At 38.1% G+C, this 20,598-nt stretch overlaps 2 protein-coding genes across 6 annotated transcripts in view; one reads left to right on the forward strand and one right to left on the reverse strand.

Moving 5' to 3' along the window:
- The window catches only part of HAAO (3-hydroxyanthranilate 3,4-dioxygenase), a 35,270-nt gene that overhangs the window by 13,466 nt on the left and 1,206 nt on the right, over positions 1 to 20,598 (forward strand). For both annotated transcript variants that reach the window (XR_014581537.1, XM_083828836.1), the window contains exons 4-9: positions 1,086 to 1,192; positions 4,049 to 4,138; positions 4,913 to 4,956; positions 16,666 to 16,811; positions 17,914 to 17,982; positions 19,166 to 19,248. Coding sequence is in view for 1 of the 2 variants with exons in the window: in XM_083828836.1 (XP_083684962.1) it covers positions 1,086 to 1,192; positions 4,049 to 4,138; positions 4,913 to 4,956; positions 16,666 to 16,811; positions 17,914 to 17,982; positions 19,166 to 19,248 (539 nt within the window). In the remaining variant the exon portion in view is untranslated. The remainder of the gene's footprint in view (positions 1 to 1,085; positions 1,193 to 4,048; positions 4,139 to 4,912; positions 4,957 to 16,665; positions 16,812 to 17,913; positions 17,983 to 19,165; positions 19,249 to 20,598) is intronic.
- Positions 20,364 to 20,598, reverse strand: part of MTA3 (metastasis associated 1 family member 3) — a 199,007-nt gene continuing 198,772 nt past the window's right edge. For all 4 annotated transcript variants that reach the window (XM_083828826.1, XM_083828830.1, XM_083828832.1 and 1 more), the window contains one exon: positions 20,364 to 20,468. The gene's annotated coding sequence lies outside the window, so the exon portion shown is untranslated. The remainder of the gene's footprint in view (positions 20,469 to 20,598) is intronic.

Below are 20,598 nucleotides of genomic sequence, written 5' to 3' on the forward strand. Positions count from 1 at the left end.
TGTGACTAGGTGTTTTACTTGCTGTTACTACAAGTTATTAGATGTGCCACTACTGCTACTCATTTTCATTGTCAAAAGCTTGAACTGCTCTCAGTCTTTGAGAGGATCAAATATTAGATCTAATGGGGTCAGTCTTTAAAGGGAAGGACATGTATTAGACCCAACAGCTTAAAGTCACTAGAAGAAGCATTGTGACAAAGCACAGTCACTAGAAGAAGCATTACGACCTTTCCAATGAAGAAACAGATCTAAGCTTTCAAACCTATAGATGGGGAGAGTCTGGTAATAGACTCCACACCTGAGATCTGGACATTTACCAGAAGCATTAATAAGGAGGAGCACACAATATCCGTAGCGGGAAGACCAACACCAGTCTTGCTGAGGCACTATCATTCGCTCTGTCCTGTAGACAGTGAAGTTACAATGACATGCCCAAACTCAGCTATGAAATCTGTTACACTCAAAACCAGCACATGCTTACCACCTTCCTACATAGTCAAATAGCTGCTAGAAGAAAATTTATTTTCAGGCTTCAGTAATAGGCTTTCCCCAGCCAAATGTTGCCCATTCTCTGTGACTTGCATGAGTAAGTAGCCCCTCGTATTTGTTAATTAATTCTGGAGAATTCTCCTCATCACACAATCACAGGTCTCACTGTGTTGGAGGGACACACACAGATGATTACGTTACAAGTCTTCTTGAGCTGACAACAAACTTGCTTTTTATTTCCATTTCTGCTACTGAGAAATTGCAGTAAATTCATAGATTCCAGACAGAGTAACTGGTTAGATTTTCATTTTAATTGTGTCTAGCAACGATGATCAATCTGGGGGAGAGGACCTCACTGCAATAAAGGCAATACTGATTGCTGAATCAATGGTCATCATTCATTGAGAAAGCAAAAAGCAGCATCTGCTTGGCTGTTGGTACCAAACTGAATGCAGCTGCAAGGGAGCAGCACGGATCAAAAAGGAGCAGGGGGAAGGCGGGGACAGTGGACGTTGCAGGTTTGGGACAGGAGAAGGATGATACGCAAAACAAAGACCTCCTACCACTGATGCTTTCCCATTTCTTTGTCTGAACAGATGTTTCTCCTACCTGCTAGGATACCTCATTCTCCTCAGAGATATGCAGACACTGTGGGTCTTGTGATTGAGAGGGAAAGATTAAAGACAGAAATTGATGGGCTCAGGTGAAGTATAACTCTTGGCTATTTTGTTAAGATACATAATATAGAATTAGTTTCTCATGTCAATACAATACTGTATTATACATTTGCAATAATTCAATAGATTCACCCTGGCAATTTTTTACTAGTTTTGTCCATACATGTTTATCAATACACAAACAGATCTCATTTAGCATTTGGTTTAGTCTAGCAAGGAACACATTGAGTTGTCTTTACAACATGTCCTGTGGTTAGAGCTATCAACCTATATATTGCCTATGAATATCACCTGAAGTTTAAAATCTCAGAGTTTTGTAACAGCACAAATCAAAAGAGATTTTCATATCAGTTCTGGCAAGTAGAACATTAATTCCTTGGTAGGCACTGAAAACAAAAGGATGAAGAGCAGCTTTCCTGGCAAGTGTGCGGGTAGCTAGAAACAAAAGTCAATTTTCTTAACACTAACCCCTCTACATTGTAAACACCTCTGCCTAGGTTTTATTGCCTTATGAGAACAATGTCTTCAAATAAACGAGAGATTTATTTTCTATTCTAGTGGGAGCAGGACTGAGCCTTGTTCTGTAGCCTTGCAGAATTCATAAGTCTAAGAATGCAAGTCACAGCAGTGATAGCCAAGTTAGAAAAGCTGGTTTGTTATTAACTGGATTCAGTGGACCAAAGTGAGTTCACAGCTACTCAAGTAGTTTATAAAGATTTAAAATTGCAGTAATATCTATAATGTGCTGGTTTTGTCCTTTTGTCTACAGTTTTGATTGTTGCATGGGCCATATCAAAACAGGGGAATTTTGAATATGTGAGATAGAAATATATATATGTGTGTGTGTGTATATATATACACATATATATACACACACTTTTCAAACAAAGAACTCTAGAGAAAGAAATAGGAAATTAAGAGGAGGATAATTCAGAAAGTCACCTGAATGGATTTGAAGCTGAAGACAAATCCACTTAACTTGAAGCAGTGTTTATCTGTGCACTTTTTTTTTTATTTTTATTTTCATAGCAGGTCCATAAATCCTGAGCACTGGCATTATTAAAAAAGATATTTTGAGCTAGAAACAATTGGCTAGTGATTCAGAAAATGACGTTCACTTGTAATAAAAGAACATAAGTAGCTGTAGGTAGCTTCAAATAAAGTAACCTACCTCATACGTGAAGCTTGTGGATGCCATGAGTTACAAAGATACTGAACGGCTTTACAAGGAACCCCAGGTAGATCTAGGGATTTGCACTTTGATATAGTCATGCTTTTGGTGAGAATTTAAACTAATCAGAAGCTACCATATGGTTTGCAGGTGGAAAAAATAATTGGATTAACAAAGCACACTCTTAATTGAAAATATCTAATCAAGTACCTGAAAATAAATCACTTAGAGGTGTTTAGTGGCCATGGTTTCACACTGACACGAACAAAGATGCCTGAAGTTTAGGAAGTGAACAATCATGTTGTACTTTTGAAGTGACGCTGGCTCTGTGCATGCTCCTTGGAGATAGGATTTACAACCAGAACTTCTATTCTTGTCAAGCTTCTCACTTCCACCCACCTGCAGCAAAGATTGCTTTGAAGTATGCAGACTCGAGGTCTAATGTTATGTTACCATTACATTATTTACCATGCCTACAAGCTTCAGTCATAAATCAGAGCCACCAGCATGCTGATTATTGTGCAAGTGAAGAATAAAGAGCCTGTTTCAGTGTTTCAACCTAGGTAATGATTACATGCTTTGTATTATAATAAAAGTGCACTAGCAAAACTTAATCCTATGGCAAACTAAGCCAACTAAGTTTGATTTTAGTTTTTAGATTGTATTCTTTCTTTAATGCCTAGCAAGGTGCATATTCCTTCCAAAAGAGACATTTGTAACATTTCCCTTCTCTGTAGATTCTCAGGTATCCAAAATTTGTGCTCATAGCACAGCTTTTCTTATGTTGGAGGCATTAATAACATTACTCTCTTCCCAGTACACTCTTTTTGCAAAACTAGAAGTGCAGAGCCCTTAGAAAGTTGCTGGACAATACTAATACAGATATATAAGACAGACATGAATACACATACATGCAGAGTATAATCATATAAGCCTCGTTTACCCCTTTAAACCTGAATTCCAGTCACTTTAACCCAAAGGACACAGGTCCTATTTACAATCACTTGTCACTATGAGTGACAGTACTGGAATATCCCTCCATTGCGATGTAGTCATTCTTTTTTAATCTGTAGGTAAATTCTATATTTGTCATCCCAGAGACAATAGCTACTTTGTCCTGTTGATCTCAGCACAATTTATTTATTCATTAAGACAAAATAATGCAAGTAAAACACAAAGTGACTTTGCAGAGTGGCAAGCTAAACAACATTTTCCAAATTTATGCAACCAAATTTTTTCAAACATCCATAAGCCATCTCGTATTCTTATCTGCCCATGCATGAGCAATAAGCAAGAGGAGTCTCTTAGAAATGAACATTTATCTAACAGCTGCTTGGAAGCAGTTATTGGAAACTGTATTTGGGGACAGGTATTTTTGTAGTAACCATACCCGAAGTGGGGTTTATTGGTCCCAAAGAGTTATGGCAGAAAACAATTTCTAGGGTTAAATCTGGAAAGTTTGCGAAAGGAATTTGGTGACTTATCTGTAGTTGATCAGCAGAACTACTAGGCTCTTGACAGAAATTTAAGCACCTCACCAGTCAGCTAATCAGGGAAAAATAAAGCTTCCCTAAATAACCACACTTCAGAATAAAGTACACCACGCTTGAGAATAATACACACTTACATACATCAAGTAGATATTTTATTGAAAAGAATGTGTGATCTGTTAGTTAATAAAAAAAAAAGAATAATGTTTTTACTTTGTCAGGTACTATGTTGGAGAATCAACTAATGTCCTATTTGAAAAGTGGTTTCACTGTGAAGATCTTGGCACTCAACTTATACCAATAATTCAAGAGTAAGTCTTTTTCTGTGTAAATTTTAAAAGACATTTGAAATGATCTAATGGATCTTTATCAGCCTGTGACTAATATACTTCATTTTCTATTTATGCTGCATTTTTCATAGACTTGTTAGAAGTTAATTGCTGCTCTGTAGATCTTTAATTTTACCTTGTATACCCTAAAATCATTAAATCAGATTTAAAAAAAAAAAAAATAAGTGCCACCCACTGAAACTTGGAACATACTTTGTGAACAAATAAGCATACATTTTTGCTAAATACAAAAACTGAATGAAAATTTAACACTAAATTGATGCTAGGTTAACTAGGTAAAACTCTAAGCTACCTCAGAGGTTTTCACTCTTATTGCTTGCCTTAGTTTAAATACTGTTAATCCATATTATTCATCAATAATCAGGACTGTGGCAAATTTGTTAGATATTGTAAAAAGCAGCTGCTTTCCAGGAAATGTGTGAATGTCATCAATTAACTTATGGATTTGTGAAATGTTTGCTAAATGTGAACTATGATCCAAGTAAACTTGTGCAAGTAGCAAGCAAGGGAAATCAAAATCAGTATAACACCAGAATAGGAAATTTTTTAGTGGCATGAATTTTTGAGGATTTTCAGCCAAACCCTCTGTCAGCAAAATAGGGGTAGCCCTGTTGAATACATTTGATAGTAGCTGAGGATCTGGCACAGCTATTTTTTTGCATTGCTGCCTAATCTCTGTTAACCTACAGAACATGAACATAAATTTTTACTCTTGCTTAATGTTTATTATTTCAGGTTTTTCAATTCAAGGCAGTATAAAACTGGAAAACCAAATCCAGGTAATGTAAATTAATTTCAGAATTAGAACAATTATTATATCTGATTGAACAACAAGGATTCCGTCCACGTAAAATGACTAAGTTTCTGCTTTTCTTTCTCTGTGATGTACATGAAAATTGTTTGGGGAAGTACTTCCTTTCATTACCCCAACCACAAGTAAAATCCATATACATGATTATCAAAAAGAAAAAGCCAATATCCTGTCTGTTCATCTGAGGACATCACAATGACCGATCGGTTAACTGTACAGTGTGAAACCTCAGTATTTATATTTTTCTTGCATGCCATTCCAGTCTTATATTAAGAAAAAATCATCTCTGACTTTGGAGAATGAGGTTTTAGTGAGTTGGTCCTACACACTATATCGCTACTTGTTCTGCTTTACCTATAACTATACACTCAGGAAATAAAGATGCCCAAGGAAAGACATGTGCTTTTAGTTCATGTAGGGTCTGATTCATTTAATATTTCATTTCCGTGCTGTCTTGCCCTATTTTTATTTTGCATCTATTTTTGGAAAGAAACTGCAACTTCCATACTGGAGAAGACACTCCAGTCATAACTGCACTCTTGAGTTTGTTGGGCAGAGACCTAGAACATGGATAGTGATAGGTAATAATCCCGACCAAAATGAAAAATTCACAGAAGAGTCCTGTGTATGGGATAGCAACCCTACAAGCCCCTGCACTTAGGGAACAGTAAGCCAGACAAAAACCTGCCTGAAAGACTGCAGCTGAAGCAGCTTTCAGCATTGTGTCTTTGACTAGGAAATGTGCTTCTCCAAAAAGACTCTGTGTTTCTTAAAAGAGAAAATCTTATCTCCATAATCTTACTTCTCTCTATCTATATGCACCATGAAAATGCTTCTCTTTTAATTTGGGCTTTTCCAGTCTTCCAAAAGACTATTATCACACCAGCCTGAATCATAGAACAGCTTGGGTTGAAAGGGACCTTAAAAACCACCTAGCTCCAACCCCCCTGCCATGGGCAGGGAACACCTCCCACCAGATCACGCTGCCTAAAGCCCCATCCAGCCTGGCCTTGAACACCTCCAGGGATGGGGCATTCACAGCTTCTCTGGGCAGCCTGTGCCAGTGCCTCACCACCCTCTAAGCGAAGAATTTCCTCCTAGCATCTAATCTGAATTTACCCTCTTTTAGTTTAAAGCCATTACTCCTCGTACTATCATTATCTGTCTGAGTAAAAAGTTGTTCTCCATCTTTTTTATAAGCCCTACTTAAACACTGAAAGGCTGCAATGAGGTCTCCCTGGAGTCTTCTCCTCTTCAGGCTGAACAACCCCAGCTCTTTCAGCCTTTCTTCATAGGAGAGGTGCTCCAGCCCTGTGTTCACTTTCATGGCCTCCTCTGAACCCTCTCTAACAGATCCACATCTTTCCTTGTACTGGGGACCGCAGGACTGGATGCTGCACTCCAGGTGGGGCCTCAGGAGGGCAGAGCAGAGGGGGACAATCCCCTCCCTTGCCCTGCTGGCCACTCCTCTGTTGAGGCAGCCCAGGATGCAGTTGGCCTGCTGGGCTGCAAGCGCTCACTGCTGGATCATGTGGAGCTTTTTGTCCACCAGAACCCCCAAGTCTTTCTCTGAATGAGTTCTTCTCCCAGTTTGTGCTCATGTCTGGGATTGCCCCAACTCAGGTGCAGCACCTTCCACTTGACCTTGTTGAACCTCATTAGGTTCACATGGGCCCACTCCTCAAGGTTGTCCAGGTAGTAGTGATCTTGGTTAATGCATTAAATTAGCACTCACAGATCTAGATGACCCAAATGGCATGCCTTACTATCCCAATAGGCAAATAATTCCTTTATATTTCTCTTTTGCCCCCCTCACCTTTTTTTTTTTGGGGGGGGGGGGGGGGGGGGGGATGTTAGGGCAGCTACTGTCTCACTGTCTTCACAGTAGCACAGGAAGTATAATTTCAGATGAAGCCTCTAGATGCTGCTGTAATAAAAAAAAATCCTCTCACACATGCTATCTTGTTCAATATGGTGATTTCCAGTAAGTGTCCCTCACCAGTATGAAGTAAGAGCTTATGACAGAAACCAACTATTAAATATCAAAGCAGAAAAAAAGGACATTAAAGATTTATATTGTCAATATTTTTGCAGAAGATTAGAGCTAAAGAATAGACCTGACAGTCAATCAGAAGTTATAATATATATTCCTGCCTTTTTTTTTAAACACAGAACTCTGAGAAATTCTTACTGATAAATCCAGTAAAGTCCTTTCCTTGTAAGTTATTCAAAAGCTGTGCAAAAGCCAAAAGACATAAAACTTTAATTAAAGCTGAAAAAAAGTTGTTTCTTTCAAGAGGAAAAACAACAACAACAAAAAAGAAAACAGTAAAGCAATAAAGGTACCTGTTTTGCTGAGAGCTCAATACATCTTTTTCCCCTGAATAGTTTCTTCCCTTGGATTAGCCTCCAAGTCAAGACAACAAATATTTGAAATGTTTGTGGCTTAACTATCGCTACAAGCAAAAGGGAGTCAACAAACTTCAATGGCAGGACTTCAGCCTACCAAACAGCTCAGGTTTTGCAGTTTTCAGTACTCATTGACAATAAGATATTGAAAGTCTCAGTGGTGTCTTGTACATGGCAAAAAGACCCCACATCATTAGTTACAGAATTTTAAGGTAGCAGCTCCTGTCAGTGAGACTTGTGAGAAACAAGCAAGCAAGCAGAAAAACTAAAAACTTTCTTTCTCAGTCATGCACTTTCTCTCCGCTTCTTGCTTACTTCTCTTTCCCGCTAGCTTTCTTCCGCTCTCACTCTCTCCTCCCTAGTCTTTCTCACATTCTCTCATTCTCTCTTGGCTTCCCTCTTTCTTGCACACTCTTGCCCTCTCACTTTCTCACACCTCCTCTCTCCTTGCCCTCCCTGTTCTCACTCTCTTGCTTTCATTTTTTCCTCTCCTGCTTGTTCTTTTCCTCTCCTGCTTTCTCTCTTGCTTGCATCCTCTCCCTCCTTCCTTGCACATGCTCCCCCCTTCTCGCTCATTTTCTCACTTGCCTCTTTCTTCCCCTCTTCTCCCTTTCCCCATCTCTCTCTTTCATTCTTTCTCAGCTTCCCTTTCTCCTTCTCCCCTCCCTCCCCCCTTCTCACACTCTCACTTGCTTGCTTGCTCTCTCCCCCTTTAAGCATTATCCCATTCCTTCTTTTCCTTTCTCCTCTCTCTCTTCCTCTCTTGCACATCTCTCCCTCTCCCCCTTTCTTTCTTTCTTTCTTTTTTCCCTTAGAAGCAGAATTCAACAATCAGCATAACACTTGTAATATTTAACAAGCTACCACCAGTGCCTCATGATGTTTCACTCAGGACATGTTTTAACAAAATTTAAGTTGATCTATGCAGAGAGCTGGATTTCAGCCTCTTTTAGTTTCTCTTCTGAAAATCCAGGATCTCTTCAGTGTTAAAGTGCCAGCTGAAGCACTCTCAGGTTCGTCTCTACATAAATCTGAACTGTTGCTTCCCCTTTTCAGAGAGAAAGGGATGAAAAATATCTTCAAAGAAAACCTTGATTGCAGCTCACTCATACGGGAAAGCTATAAATGGAATCAATCAAGCTTCAATTGCCTTTTTAAAAAATAACAAATAAAAAAAAGGAAAAAAAACCCACCACATCTAAGTCCAGACTTCTTGATTTATTTATGCTTTCTGTCTTGGCCAACACTAGGGCAAGTCCCTCAAACCAGGGTACTCAGAACATATGAAGAGGCAGCAATAGCTATTAAAAAGACACATTTTTAGAAGAGTTAAGAATATTCAAGTACAATCAATCAGAAACACACATTTTGTGCAGTCCTTATCTGAGGCACTTTCCGTGGAACTGTTTTTTACTAAATTATTAGCCTCTTTTGTATGGAGATAAGGCCTGAGAAAAAGTCTCGCTTCCTTTATCAATAAGGATGAATATATTTAGGACATAGGCTAAACATGGATCACTCAAGGTATGTTTGCCTGTTTGTTTTCCTTTACACAAATTTTGACATCAGGAATGACAATTATCAAAACAATTCTTGCTGGTTTTGGTTGAACCAGCCTGGAAGCAAGGCTCTCACAGTTTCTATTTCATCGCAATTTTATAGTGCGGACGAGAGACATTTAAATACAGTTCAGACAGACACAAACACTGGTTCCGAGAAACAGTAATGGCTGAACTTTGTTCACAGAAGTACTGAGAAGTTCAAAAGTTTACCTTGCTAGTACTCAATGAAATAATCCATGCTTTTTACGTGAAATGTGATGGAAGAAAAAGTGTGAGAAAAGACTTTTCCTAAGTTAGGATTTTAAATGTTCTTTAGGAATATTGATGGTGTAGGCAGAATATCACTTCTTGACTTATCCAAATTATTTAATCTACTTCCAATCATCAATGAAATTTTAATTCCCATAAAAGATTTATAGTCAATGGACATGTAGAAGAAATATGACACAAATACCAGTCCTATAGTGACTTCACTTCCAAAACTTGCATTGATTCTAGGAGTATCTAGGGTAATTCAGCATTTGGACTTTAAATTTGGTTAGTATTGTTAGAATACACCACAGTTCTATGCTTGTGATTCAGACCTGACAAAACCCAAGTATCTGAATGTGTAGGAAAAATTGAACAGTTTATTCAATCTGTTGGAGTAGGAATACCATACAGCCTAAGGTATAGCCTATAAATGTTTTCTAGTTTCAGTACTGCTATTAAACAAGATATAAGAGTGAGCTCAGTGCTATAAAAGTCTGTAGCTAATCTAGTACAACCTCTGTAGACAGTATTTGCAGTTGTTTCACTGGCATACACAGTCAAGTGGATCAAAAGAAAAATATGTTGATAACTGAAAATAAGAAAAAAATATAAAGAAAACTGGCTAGGGGGAAAAATGAGTTCAATTAAAACTGTACCTCTGAATAATAAAAAGAGGGAAAGGAAGAAATTCTGTCTTCATTTACAAAATGGCAAATGTATGGTCATTCTTTTGAATTTAATATAACTATATAGGTATTTATTGTTCTGTTGAAGGTACACTGCAATAATTCTAAATATATGGTTTTTTAATTTTATTTTAAATGAGAACAAACATTTTGGAAATAAGTTTAATTTGCTAGAAAACTTAGCTTAGAAAACTGAATATTTGATTCTCCTTCCTCTCGTCTTTTAAGTACTTCCAACATATCTAGATTAGTACTTGTCTTCTATAATATGTGACTTCTTTCTGATTCAAATACTTGTATTAGAAGAACAAGCATATGAGCGTTTAGACATTAAGAAGTGTTTCTCTTGGGAATGTATTTTGCAAACAGCTAGCAGGAGATCTCCAGGACAGAATGGTATTCAAGGTGACAAAAATAGTCAAGCATTTTGAACTGCCTGGACCCACCAAAATTGCACAAGAAACTGTAAGAATTTCCCAAGTCACGTTCATCTCTCTCCTGAAGCCCACCTGAACAGTAAAAGCTGCCTAAGTTGAAGAAGGGACTAGAATCATCTAATATACTCCTACAGTCCTATATAACCACACAGACACTCACTGGCTTCATCCATTTCCCCTTCCTTTGTATTTAACAACTCTTTATACCACACAGATATATATATATATATATATATATATACACACCCATTGAGTGTATAGCTAATACTGTAGATGAAGAGTTCAGACAAACCAGATAGGCCACAACCAACCTAAGTTAGTAACACTTAAAACACTAATAAAATACCTTTACTATGTCTGAAATACACTGGCTGCTATAATTTGTCATATGAAAACTTCTGCTAAACTCTTCAATCCCAAACCTGGTATCATCCAAAAGCCAGGCCTGCCGGCTGCATGTTTCCTGGAGCCAGGAGCACTCCAGGAAGTTCATTAGGGACCCAGAACCACTAATGACAGCAGTCATCAAACAGCAACTACAAAAAATCTCTGGGAAGAAGAGTGCGTCTCCTACAATAGTCTCAGCTGAGCCTCCTCAAAGGAAGGCAGAACATAAACTGTATTCTCTGAGATCTATCCCAATGCTTCACTGTGGGAAGCAAGCCACTGCTGACCTTTAAATACATAATGTATATAATAAACCCATCTTGGAAATTGAAAGAAACGCCATATAAAATTGTTTTCCTTTCTGTTCAGACTGGTAAATATATATATATATATATATATAATATTTTTAAAGCTCTAAAGCTCAGAGCAGTTTCACAGCAGGTACATCTTCTCTAATAAGGTAGCTTCTTTTTATCCTCATGTTCTTAAGTGTCCCCCAGACAGTAACATCTGAATCAGAAAACTCACTTATAGTGTCAGTCTGACATTTTCACTAGTGTTTCTAAGGCTATTTAGTAATAATAGCTCACACATGTTGTAAAAAGCCTTATCTCACAAATGTAGTGAGGTCTCACAGAACTTCCTCTTCTATGGGGGGAGATGTTACACACAAAGACAATTAATGAAATGCCCACAGTCATATAAAAGGCAGATTCAGAAACAAAAGGTAAGATTCCCGAGTTTAGGATTGTACTTGGAACCCTAGCCAGTATATCTCAATACAATTTAGCATTCTTAATTACAATGACCCAGCTAGATCACGACAAGCCTTTAAACAGAAATATGGCCTAAGTCCTGCATTTTTGTTGTTCTAATTTACTCCCTTCCTCCTGGATGGTGATGTCTCCTTTTGAAGATGCAATATTTCTTTATTACAAAAATATTTTTCAAGGCTTTTCACATCAAACTCCTGTTTCAATTAGGAAAAAAAATGTTGTTTAGTTTCTAACATAGATTTAATGGCACAAAGAAAAATGTGTCCAGAAATAATTACATGGATGAGCCATAAATTAGCAGTCATGCCAACTCTCAGGGCACACTACAGAAATAAATACAGTTACACAGGGAAAGGTATGATTACACCATGTGAGTGCTGAATTTTCAGCTAAATTTTTCCGCATCTATACTTAACAACACTGAAATGAACTAACTAACCTCCTATGTAATAAGTCAATAAGTGCTCTCATTCTGGATTTTTGTATGGAATGAGTTAACTACTATTTTTTTTTTTAAACACAGGTGCCTAGAATTATGTCCCTGGGTCCACAGGTTCTAAATGATTTGATTTGCAGAGGTATTAAACTCCTACTAGTCTCATTGACATTTCTGTTAGCACTGAGAATGAAGCTGACTTTTCAAAGGAATTAGGTAGGCATGTTGGGAATAACATCCCAGTGTATAAATTATTGCCAGCATTGGCAATTTAACATGAAAATCTGCAAAACTGTCATGTCAGAACTATTCATTATTATATAGTATTATTTAAGAGATGGAAGGGATGCTTATAAAGTAGATAGAAATAAATGAATACACAATTCTAAAATAACTCCTTATCCCTAGCATAGGCCATTTTTATGCTTTTTAAAGGATAAGAACAAAATAAAGAGGATCTAAGTGTTCCCCTCTGGATAAGGATGCCTACCTCTTTTACACTATTCGTAAGGGAATTTCTCGTGTCCTTGCTCAGAGATGAGCCCACAGCATGCAGAGATGGGTTGGTTCTAAGGCAGCACCATCACTCAGGGTGGAGGGCCTTTCTCAATTAGTAAGAACATACCAAATGATTTAAAGAGTCAATGATTTTTCCATCTAGACTGTGCTGCCTAGAAGTGAAGAATGGCATGTCACTGAAAAAATACAGTTTTTCATAAAGCCAACGTAATCAGTTTCATAGTTGACACTATTTCAATGTATTGTATTTTATAGACTTTATTGCTTTTTTTCCTTTGCAACAAATCTCAAAAAACAAGGTTCGCAAGAAAGCTATGGAAAGAGCTTGGGGTTAGTAGATCTTAAGAAACGCTCTGGGAGAATGAGATGATGCTTGACAAGAAAGTTTAGGTATATCACTGGAGTAGGGGAAGGGGAGCTCCCAAGTAGCATGCAAGTCTGGGATAAGCAAATGCACGCACATCTACCTGTTAGCCAATAGCAATCCTCTTTATTGCTATCAGAAATACAGTAATCCCAACAAGTCCCCAGCTCTCCCTTAGACTGTCTCTGTCTCTCTGTCAAGGTTGTGCTCACAATACCTGGGACCATACACGTTGGAAAGCTGAGACAGGAACAAGCTGTACGAGCACTGGCAGTTTTCTTGCATGCCTTCTGTCCTTTTCTTTTTCTCCCCACAACTTCATATTCTCGGTCTCAATAGAGTCTCTATTGTTTAACTGAAATCAACAACCAATGAAAACTGTAATTTTCTGTTTTTAAATATTTATAAATTCATTCCGTAAACATGATGTATTTTTCAGCTTAACATGATATCATCACATTCTAATTTAAAGCTGGAAAGAGCTATAAAAACCATAAAGAACTCATTGCTGGGGTATGAATATTTAATAGTAATGAACTCCAAAAATGGACTTAACTATTGAACTATTTAAATGGATCTCCTGAACAGTACAACATGTAGGAACATATTAGATTTGGTATTCCACTTAGCGATACATCGGTTGGAGATAAATACACAAGGCTTTCAGCTGACTAGCTTAGCAAAGTGTAAGAAGATGTCAATTCTAGCATTTTTTATTTTTTATCCTTATTATCACTAAGGTCTCCTTGTCTCACAGTGTTAATATAAAGTAATAAATCCAGAAACACACCAACTCACATATCCTGTTACTGAAAGCCAATATACAGGCTAAGCAGAAATATATGCAACAGTAACTAAATATAAGCCTTGGGCTGATAAGAAAGACTCAGTTCCTTTGAAAGCACCAGGCTTCAATCCCGGTACATGTGAGATTGCAAAGTACTGGATTCTCCTCACTGTATTTTATTAGCTCAAGTTCACAGGGATCAGGGCACGTGCAGCTTTCAGCTTCAAGGGATAATCTGCAGATGAGGACTTTAGATGAGGACTCAGTCAAGCAGGTCATTAACAATGTCAGACGCATCATGTCATATACGTCATCATCACAGTGCTCTCCTATTTGTTCTGCAATAACAGGCAAGAGAATCATCACAGTGGCTCACACCAAACATTGACTTCATCCAGACTGTTTTCAGAGGTCATTGTCCTACTACTGGCCAAGTATTGTTAACTTGTCTGAATTAGGAATAAACTCAAACCCCATCACAAACTAGGGCCCACTGACAAGAAAATGTCAGAAGACTGAAAGTTCTTCAGGGCTTCACTTGAAATGAAGCTCTACTTGCAATGTGTGGGCTCTTTGTAAAAAATAATAATAATAAAAAAAAGGCAGGATGTGTTACACTCTGCCTTGACCCTAAGTATGAGTAGATTGCTTTCCTGTAGCCCTGTGTAATGGGACATCCTGTATCCTGTTGATCAAGAGTTGATCACTAGAAAGAGGAAAACTAGCAAAATTATGCTTAATATGAATAAGTGACAGAAGTTAAGATACCGACTAAGAAATTGATAATTAATTTTCATTGTTAGATTTGTGTTGTTTCTTGCTCAGAACACAATCAGATTTTTTTTTTTTTCCTTTTTTTTAACCCCAAATTCCTTGTAAATCATTGGGAGCATTTATAGTTCTGCTTGCAGAAAACTTCACAGTGCCCATCCTCAGTCTGTTGCTATCCACTCTCCAGCATGTGAAGCCAGAACTGATGTTGGCCTGACGCTGGAATTCTTGATCAAGGTGTAATCCCATGAGCTGAGCAGGACTGTCATGGCATCTTGGTGTGTGTGTGTGTATATGTATACCTATATATATATATATATATATATAGGGAGAGATGTAGATACAGGTAGACATAGCATGCGATAGAGTAAGAGATGAAAAATCTATACATGTATTTGTGTGTATGTGTATATATATACACACAAACACACATGTATTACAAAATACTATACATTTTTTTTACTAAAGCCCTACCGTTGTCTTTCTTGTATTACAAAAGGCTTTTCTAATTTCAAGTGACCTGTTTTAGTCTGATAACAGAAAATTCTCTGCTATCTTCATATTACTTTAGAAAGTGAAGATTGCTACTATTAATGAAATATTTAAAAGCTATTGGAATACTAATTGCTCTGAGTACCTTTTGATAAAACATCTTGATTTTTTTCCTTCTGGGTGAGATTATGCATCATGATGTTTTAGATATTTATTTTGTATTACTCCCTAACCAAAAAAAAAAAAAAAAACAACTTTGCAGTGGGTATAGTTGGATGTATCTATAATTTAAGGACAAAGTGTACAAGCGTTTCTAAATACCTCCAAAGCAAGTTTGATGAACCTGTGAAAGTGAGAAATAAAATCAGATATATTGCGGTGTGAAAATAAATCACGAAACAATGACCCTAACATTGCTTTGTAGTGTCATAAAACAATAAAACATAGTGTTTAGACTAGCTCCTGTTAATGTTTCCAGGCCCAGATTAGAATAAATCTAATGTAAAGTATTGGTTTTTTTTGTTCTTAAAAATAAATAAATAAATTCTATTTAGAGTAGAATTTACTCTTAAAGAGAATTTATTCTAATGACAAAACCTGTTTCCACAACAAAAAAAGTTAACATCCCATCCAGATCTTCTGGAGATAAACATGGATATTTGGTGCATGCTATGATCCATCAAATAGCAGCAGCTTATGCAGTATACTCCCGTGCCCTAGATGCACTGACCACCTTCTCACACTGTTCAAAAACTGCATCTGAAATGGCCTTCCATGAAAAACTGCAGTGATGCTTTCAAAACACTCCAGAGCCATGAAATGTGGCTTTGGAAAAGAACCAGAAGAATTCTGCCTAAGGAATACCCTAATACTTGAAAAAACCTACTCTTCCTTGTGTTGTAACTAGAATTTGGCTGAGAGTTTATTAGCTCAATGCCTTTGGGAGACAGACGTATGGTGAGTTTTTCCTGCATCTAGTTGGCATCCTGACATGAAATTGTTCTAGAGGCATTCCCCTGTGGCTTCTCAGAACCAGCTACCTAGGATCCCCAAGGTGATTACCCTGTCTCTGAACTTCACTGCTAGACAAAATTAACTTTAGTCATTTACCAACTCACAGCAACACGGAGCACAAGTCTTGAATTTTACTAGATACAGTGAAACTGCATTCAGTCCTCCAGCTGTTTTAAAGTAAATCAGGTATGAAGGAGAATTACTGGAAATTAAATCCACCTACAAATCCAAGAGCACCATGAGAAAAGACTTTATATTCAATTTAACATTGTGATAACCAGGTTGCTTCATTGTGGCCAGTGTTTTTAGCACCTAGGGGAGAAGAAACACAAAGGCCAGTACTGACTATGTGAAAGAGAGGAAGGTGGTTCAGGGGGTCTCATTCCTCTCCTAGGGGGACATGTTAGGGGTTGCTCAGCAAAGGCTCAAAAACAATACATCAGTTTTTATAAAAGCACAAGCTGGTCTGAAAGAGAGCAAAGAGCATGTCCAGAAGGACTATCTAGTCTATCACATACTGTTTGAACTTGTTTTTAAGAAGCCTGGATGCACAATTCTGACAACAGCTTCAGAGAAGCAACTTCACCAATACAGGCAAGTAAGACACGCATCTTAACCTCAAGTGCTACATCGTGATAACTGTAATAGCAAACAGTGCTATGGTCATGCTATGGACTTTCACCTAGGTAATGCCTGTGAATCGAACTCTTCAAGCTGTAAGCAACCGTAAAAAGTTTGCGAAGCTCAAGGAAAATGCCACTGATAGTCCTCTGCTGCGTTTACAGATGATATCCTGAAAGAAACACCTTTCCCACTGAATTCCACTTCTGTTATGGAGCCATTTTCCTTCCACGGCTGGTTGAACGATCATCGCAGAGAAATAAAACAGAAGCAATCCTTGAGTATCTTTGGAGATAACTTTGAAACAGAGGTAGGTGGTTTAATTTCTATGAAAGAGGAGATTTTTAAAGGTACAGATAATAGGTGCCTCGTGTTCAGACTGAACAAATCCAGGCCTTGCAACCCTATCTGCTGAGAAAATCAGGCACCTTTAAAAAGCAATTCACTCGTAGCCTGCCCTGCCCCTTGGAAATGCCCACCTTTGGCCACTGATCCAACTCGCCTAGGGCGGGGGACTCCTATCTCAGATACTTCCATTTGCAGAATCAACCCAAACCTTATTTCCACTCACTTCCTTTGGGATTAAAACAGCTTCCCCGCCCCCTTATTTCCCACATCAGAAATACCAGCAAGATGCTAACACTGCTCACAAGTGTGTTCAGCTTCCCTATATGTTTGTACAGCACTCTTGGTGCCAAATCTAATTCAAGTGTGTAAATACACTTTTTTTTCCCTCCTTAATCTACATAAAATGGAAACAAAGACCTGGACAGCCAGGGCCATGCTAGAGCACTGTACTTCTCAGCCTTGTCAAACACAGTCCAGCTTGAGTGTAAATGAGGCTGTCACCATCTGAATGTCTATGCTGCATGCACGATGGTTTACAAAACATATTTTCTCCCTGGGTTACTTGGAGTCATATTCTGAAGAATCCACTACATTTGACAGCAGAGCGACAGAGTGTGGGACTGTCAGGAAGAACACAAAAAGGGCAGATAATGAGAAAAATAAGGTCTGGTCTACAGCCTTTTTAATGTTAATGGAAGAATCTTTTTGACTTCAACACACTCTTGACAGGGCCCTGAGTTCATGAGGAGGAAGCGCCTGTTCCAAGAACAGAAGCAGGAAGGATATAGATGCAAAGCAGAGAGTGGGAGGAGGCAGAAGGAGTAGATAAGTGAGGATGCAGAAGAGCATAAGGAGTGGCAGGTGTGATCAGTTCCCTTTTTATCAGTAGGAATCAATATGAGAATACCAAACGTAATGTGAATTTTAATGTCTGTAAAAATAATGTCATCCTCTATGAAGATTTTTCTTTAAAAATAGAATGTTTAAATGCTGTAGAAAGATGAATGTGTACACTTCAGTCACTGGGATGAATCCATTACTTTTCTTTCCTTTTTTTTTCCTAGGTTATAGCTTATGGAGCAGGAACAACTGAAAAAACTAAAAGTAATTCAGATATCTGGATATGGCAACTGGTATGTGACAATTCACACATATTAACCCATGAATTCACATTACAGAGCAAACTGCACAGTTGTAAAGCCTCTTACTACCAGCAACAAAAATTAATGATTACCTTCCTTCTCACAGAAGCCATCATTGACAGGAATCATCGTTTGACTTTAAACTATCATGAAAAAAAAATTCTGTAAACTGCCACCATAAAAATAATCCCTCTTTTCCCTCATCTTGTATGAGGAGGACAAAACTACTGCCATCCTCTATCAGTTCTAGGTGGGGATTTTGATTCCTGCTAGGGTGTACCTTGCAAATACATCAGAATGCCTCTGGGTGATAAAATCATCACCTATTAGTACTTGCCTTGAAGTTTTTGTCCTCATACTGAACTCCAGCTGGAATTCGGTAGACAAAGCTAATAAAAATCCAAGATCATTTTTATGCTAAAGCACAGTGGTAGTTGATCCAGATGCTCTTCTTTCTCCTGGCTTCAAAGAAACACCTGCAGCCCAAGGGGAAAACAGCAGAGAAAAGCTGGTTTCCCTTTACACAAGTCAAACTAGCTCGTAAGGCAGGTATTTCCATCAGTTCCTGTTCTGTTGAAATTCACAGGGACTATCAAATACTAATTAAAGACATAATATTCTTGAAAGACACTTGTTTACACTGCAGCTCACTGCAGCCTGTGCAATCAAGACCTTGCTGCTGGCAGGAATCTGGTTCCTCTGCTTGACAAGATAATGATGAGTCTGTTCCAGTGTAGACGGATGCCTATTACTGATTTCTGTCAGCTCCCTGCTGACTTGTGAACTTCTTTTCAAGACTTAAAAAAGTATTAGGAATCAGTAAAGTAGAAGAGGAGCTTGAAGTACTACAGCAGGTTATCCCTGTAAGTTTCCAGAGAGTCGTACCAACTGGCAGGCTGCTGTGTTAGATTGGTAGCAGCACATCCCTAAGGCATCAGGCAATAGGTTGCTGCTTTATGATGAGGAACAACGAACCATGAAGCATGTTTTTATTGATGCTAATAGTGTCAGATGGGGAAGATCAGCTGAATATTTAGCTAGATCTTGTAAAACAGTGTTTTGTTTGAAGTGCTCTTTCAGTAGGAAAGATTTCCATACTTACCTTCAGCATTTTCTTTCTGCTGGTGATAGGACATGGAAAACTAAAAGCTGTCTGTCTCTTCTTTCCCTTCAGGAGGGTGCATCTACAGTTACTATGGATGGTAAAACCCTGACTCTAACTGCTGGTGACAGCCTGCTTGTCCGTGCCCAATCTCTGTGAGTAGAGACGAGCGATTCAACAGCATGATTTCCCAGGCTCCGACAACATAAATTCTGTCTATTTGGTCCATATCAAGCTGGGCATCAGCTGGTGCAGAAACATTGCCTCTGTGATTGCAGGATTTGCAATAGCCTGCATTATTCCTTAGGGCAGAAGTGTCTTTTGGAGGAAACAAAGCCAGGCATTCATTCTAGTTCACCTTGTATGATTAAGCTGGGGAAAATAAAAGATAAACACCAAGAAAAGGCAGCACACAAAAGACCATGCATAAAGGTAGATGGCAAGAATGCTAATGCTAAATGGCAACAGCAAATCCTCTAAGCTTCAGATCAGCCTTAATCAAAATCAATACAGTGAGATCTGGGTGCCAGACCAAGAGCACAGTTTTCTTCCTGGATAGGATGCATAAGGCTGTTTCACAATCATGGTACACATAATATATGTAAAAAGAAAAACTGGTGAAAATAGTTTCCAGAAGGAATGGAAAGTATTTGCCAACTCTTGTGAAAAGTGGCATAGGTCGATAAAGTGCCCATCGTGAAGAATTACATACACCCACTAGTAATACAATGCAGCAAACTATAGGCAGATGATTACAAATGGTCTGCTTTCCTACAGAAAAAAAAAAGCAAGCAAACAAAGAAAAACTAATAAGTAGTAATGATGATGTTTGCTAATCACTAAATAACACCAGAAGCCGTTGCTGAAAGACCTGAAACCTTCCAGCTGCACAGAATGGTTCTCTGCACCTGTGATTCCAACAAGTACCTCTTCCCCTCCTCCCTCCACCATTATGTCCACTGCTTCTATGAAATCACTTCTCTTAAATTAATTCCCAGTCCTGCAGTCAATCAATGAGACTGTTTTCAAAATCCTGGCATGATGCATGTGCAGAGATCTGCCAGCACAGATCATATTGGATTAAGGCATTTATCAGACCTGTACAGCAGGCACACACTATTGTACATATCACTGCTGTACGCTGATACTGATCTCTGGCCATCTCTGAAACTGGCATAAACACCTAATACAAAGGTGATGACCACAAGGCAAAAATACTCATCAATTCTTAGATGCTTATATTGTTAAAATAATCTGTTTAAATCCTTACATCACTGAGATCAGAATTTCCCCTTGCTTCATCCATAAGAAGAGAGATGTTCTTCCCCATTGTGTCATGATGTTTGGCTTACATGGATGATTACGAAGAGCTGTTCTGAAAAATATAGCAAGATATACCAATATGGAAATAGAACAAACGTAGTCAGAAGAGAAATTGTTTGTAATTCCTCTACTTTTCAGGAGCATCAAGGTATTTAGTTGTTAGGTTTGGTAGTTGGTTTGTC

Source organism: Anser anser, assembly GCF_964211835.1.
Source record: "Anser anser genome assembly, chromosome: 3".
NCBI classification, from domain to species: Eukaryota; Metazoa; Chordata; class Aves; order Anseriformes; family Anatidae; genus Anser; species Anser anser.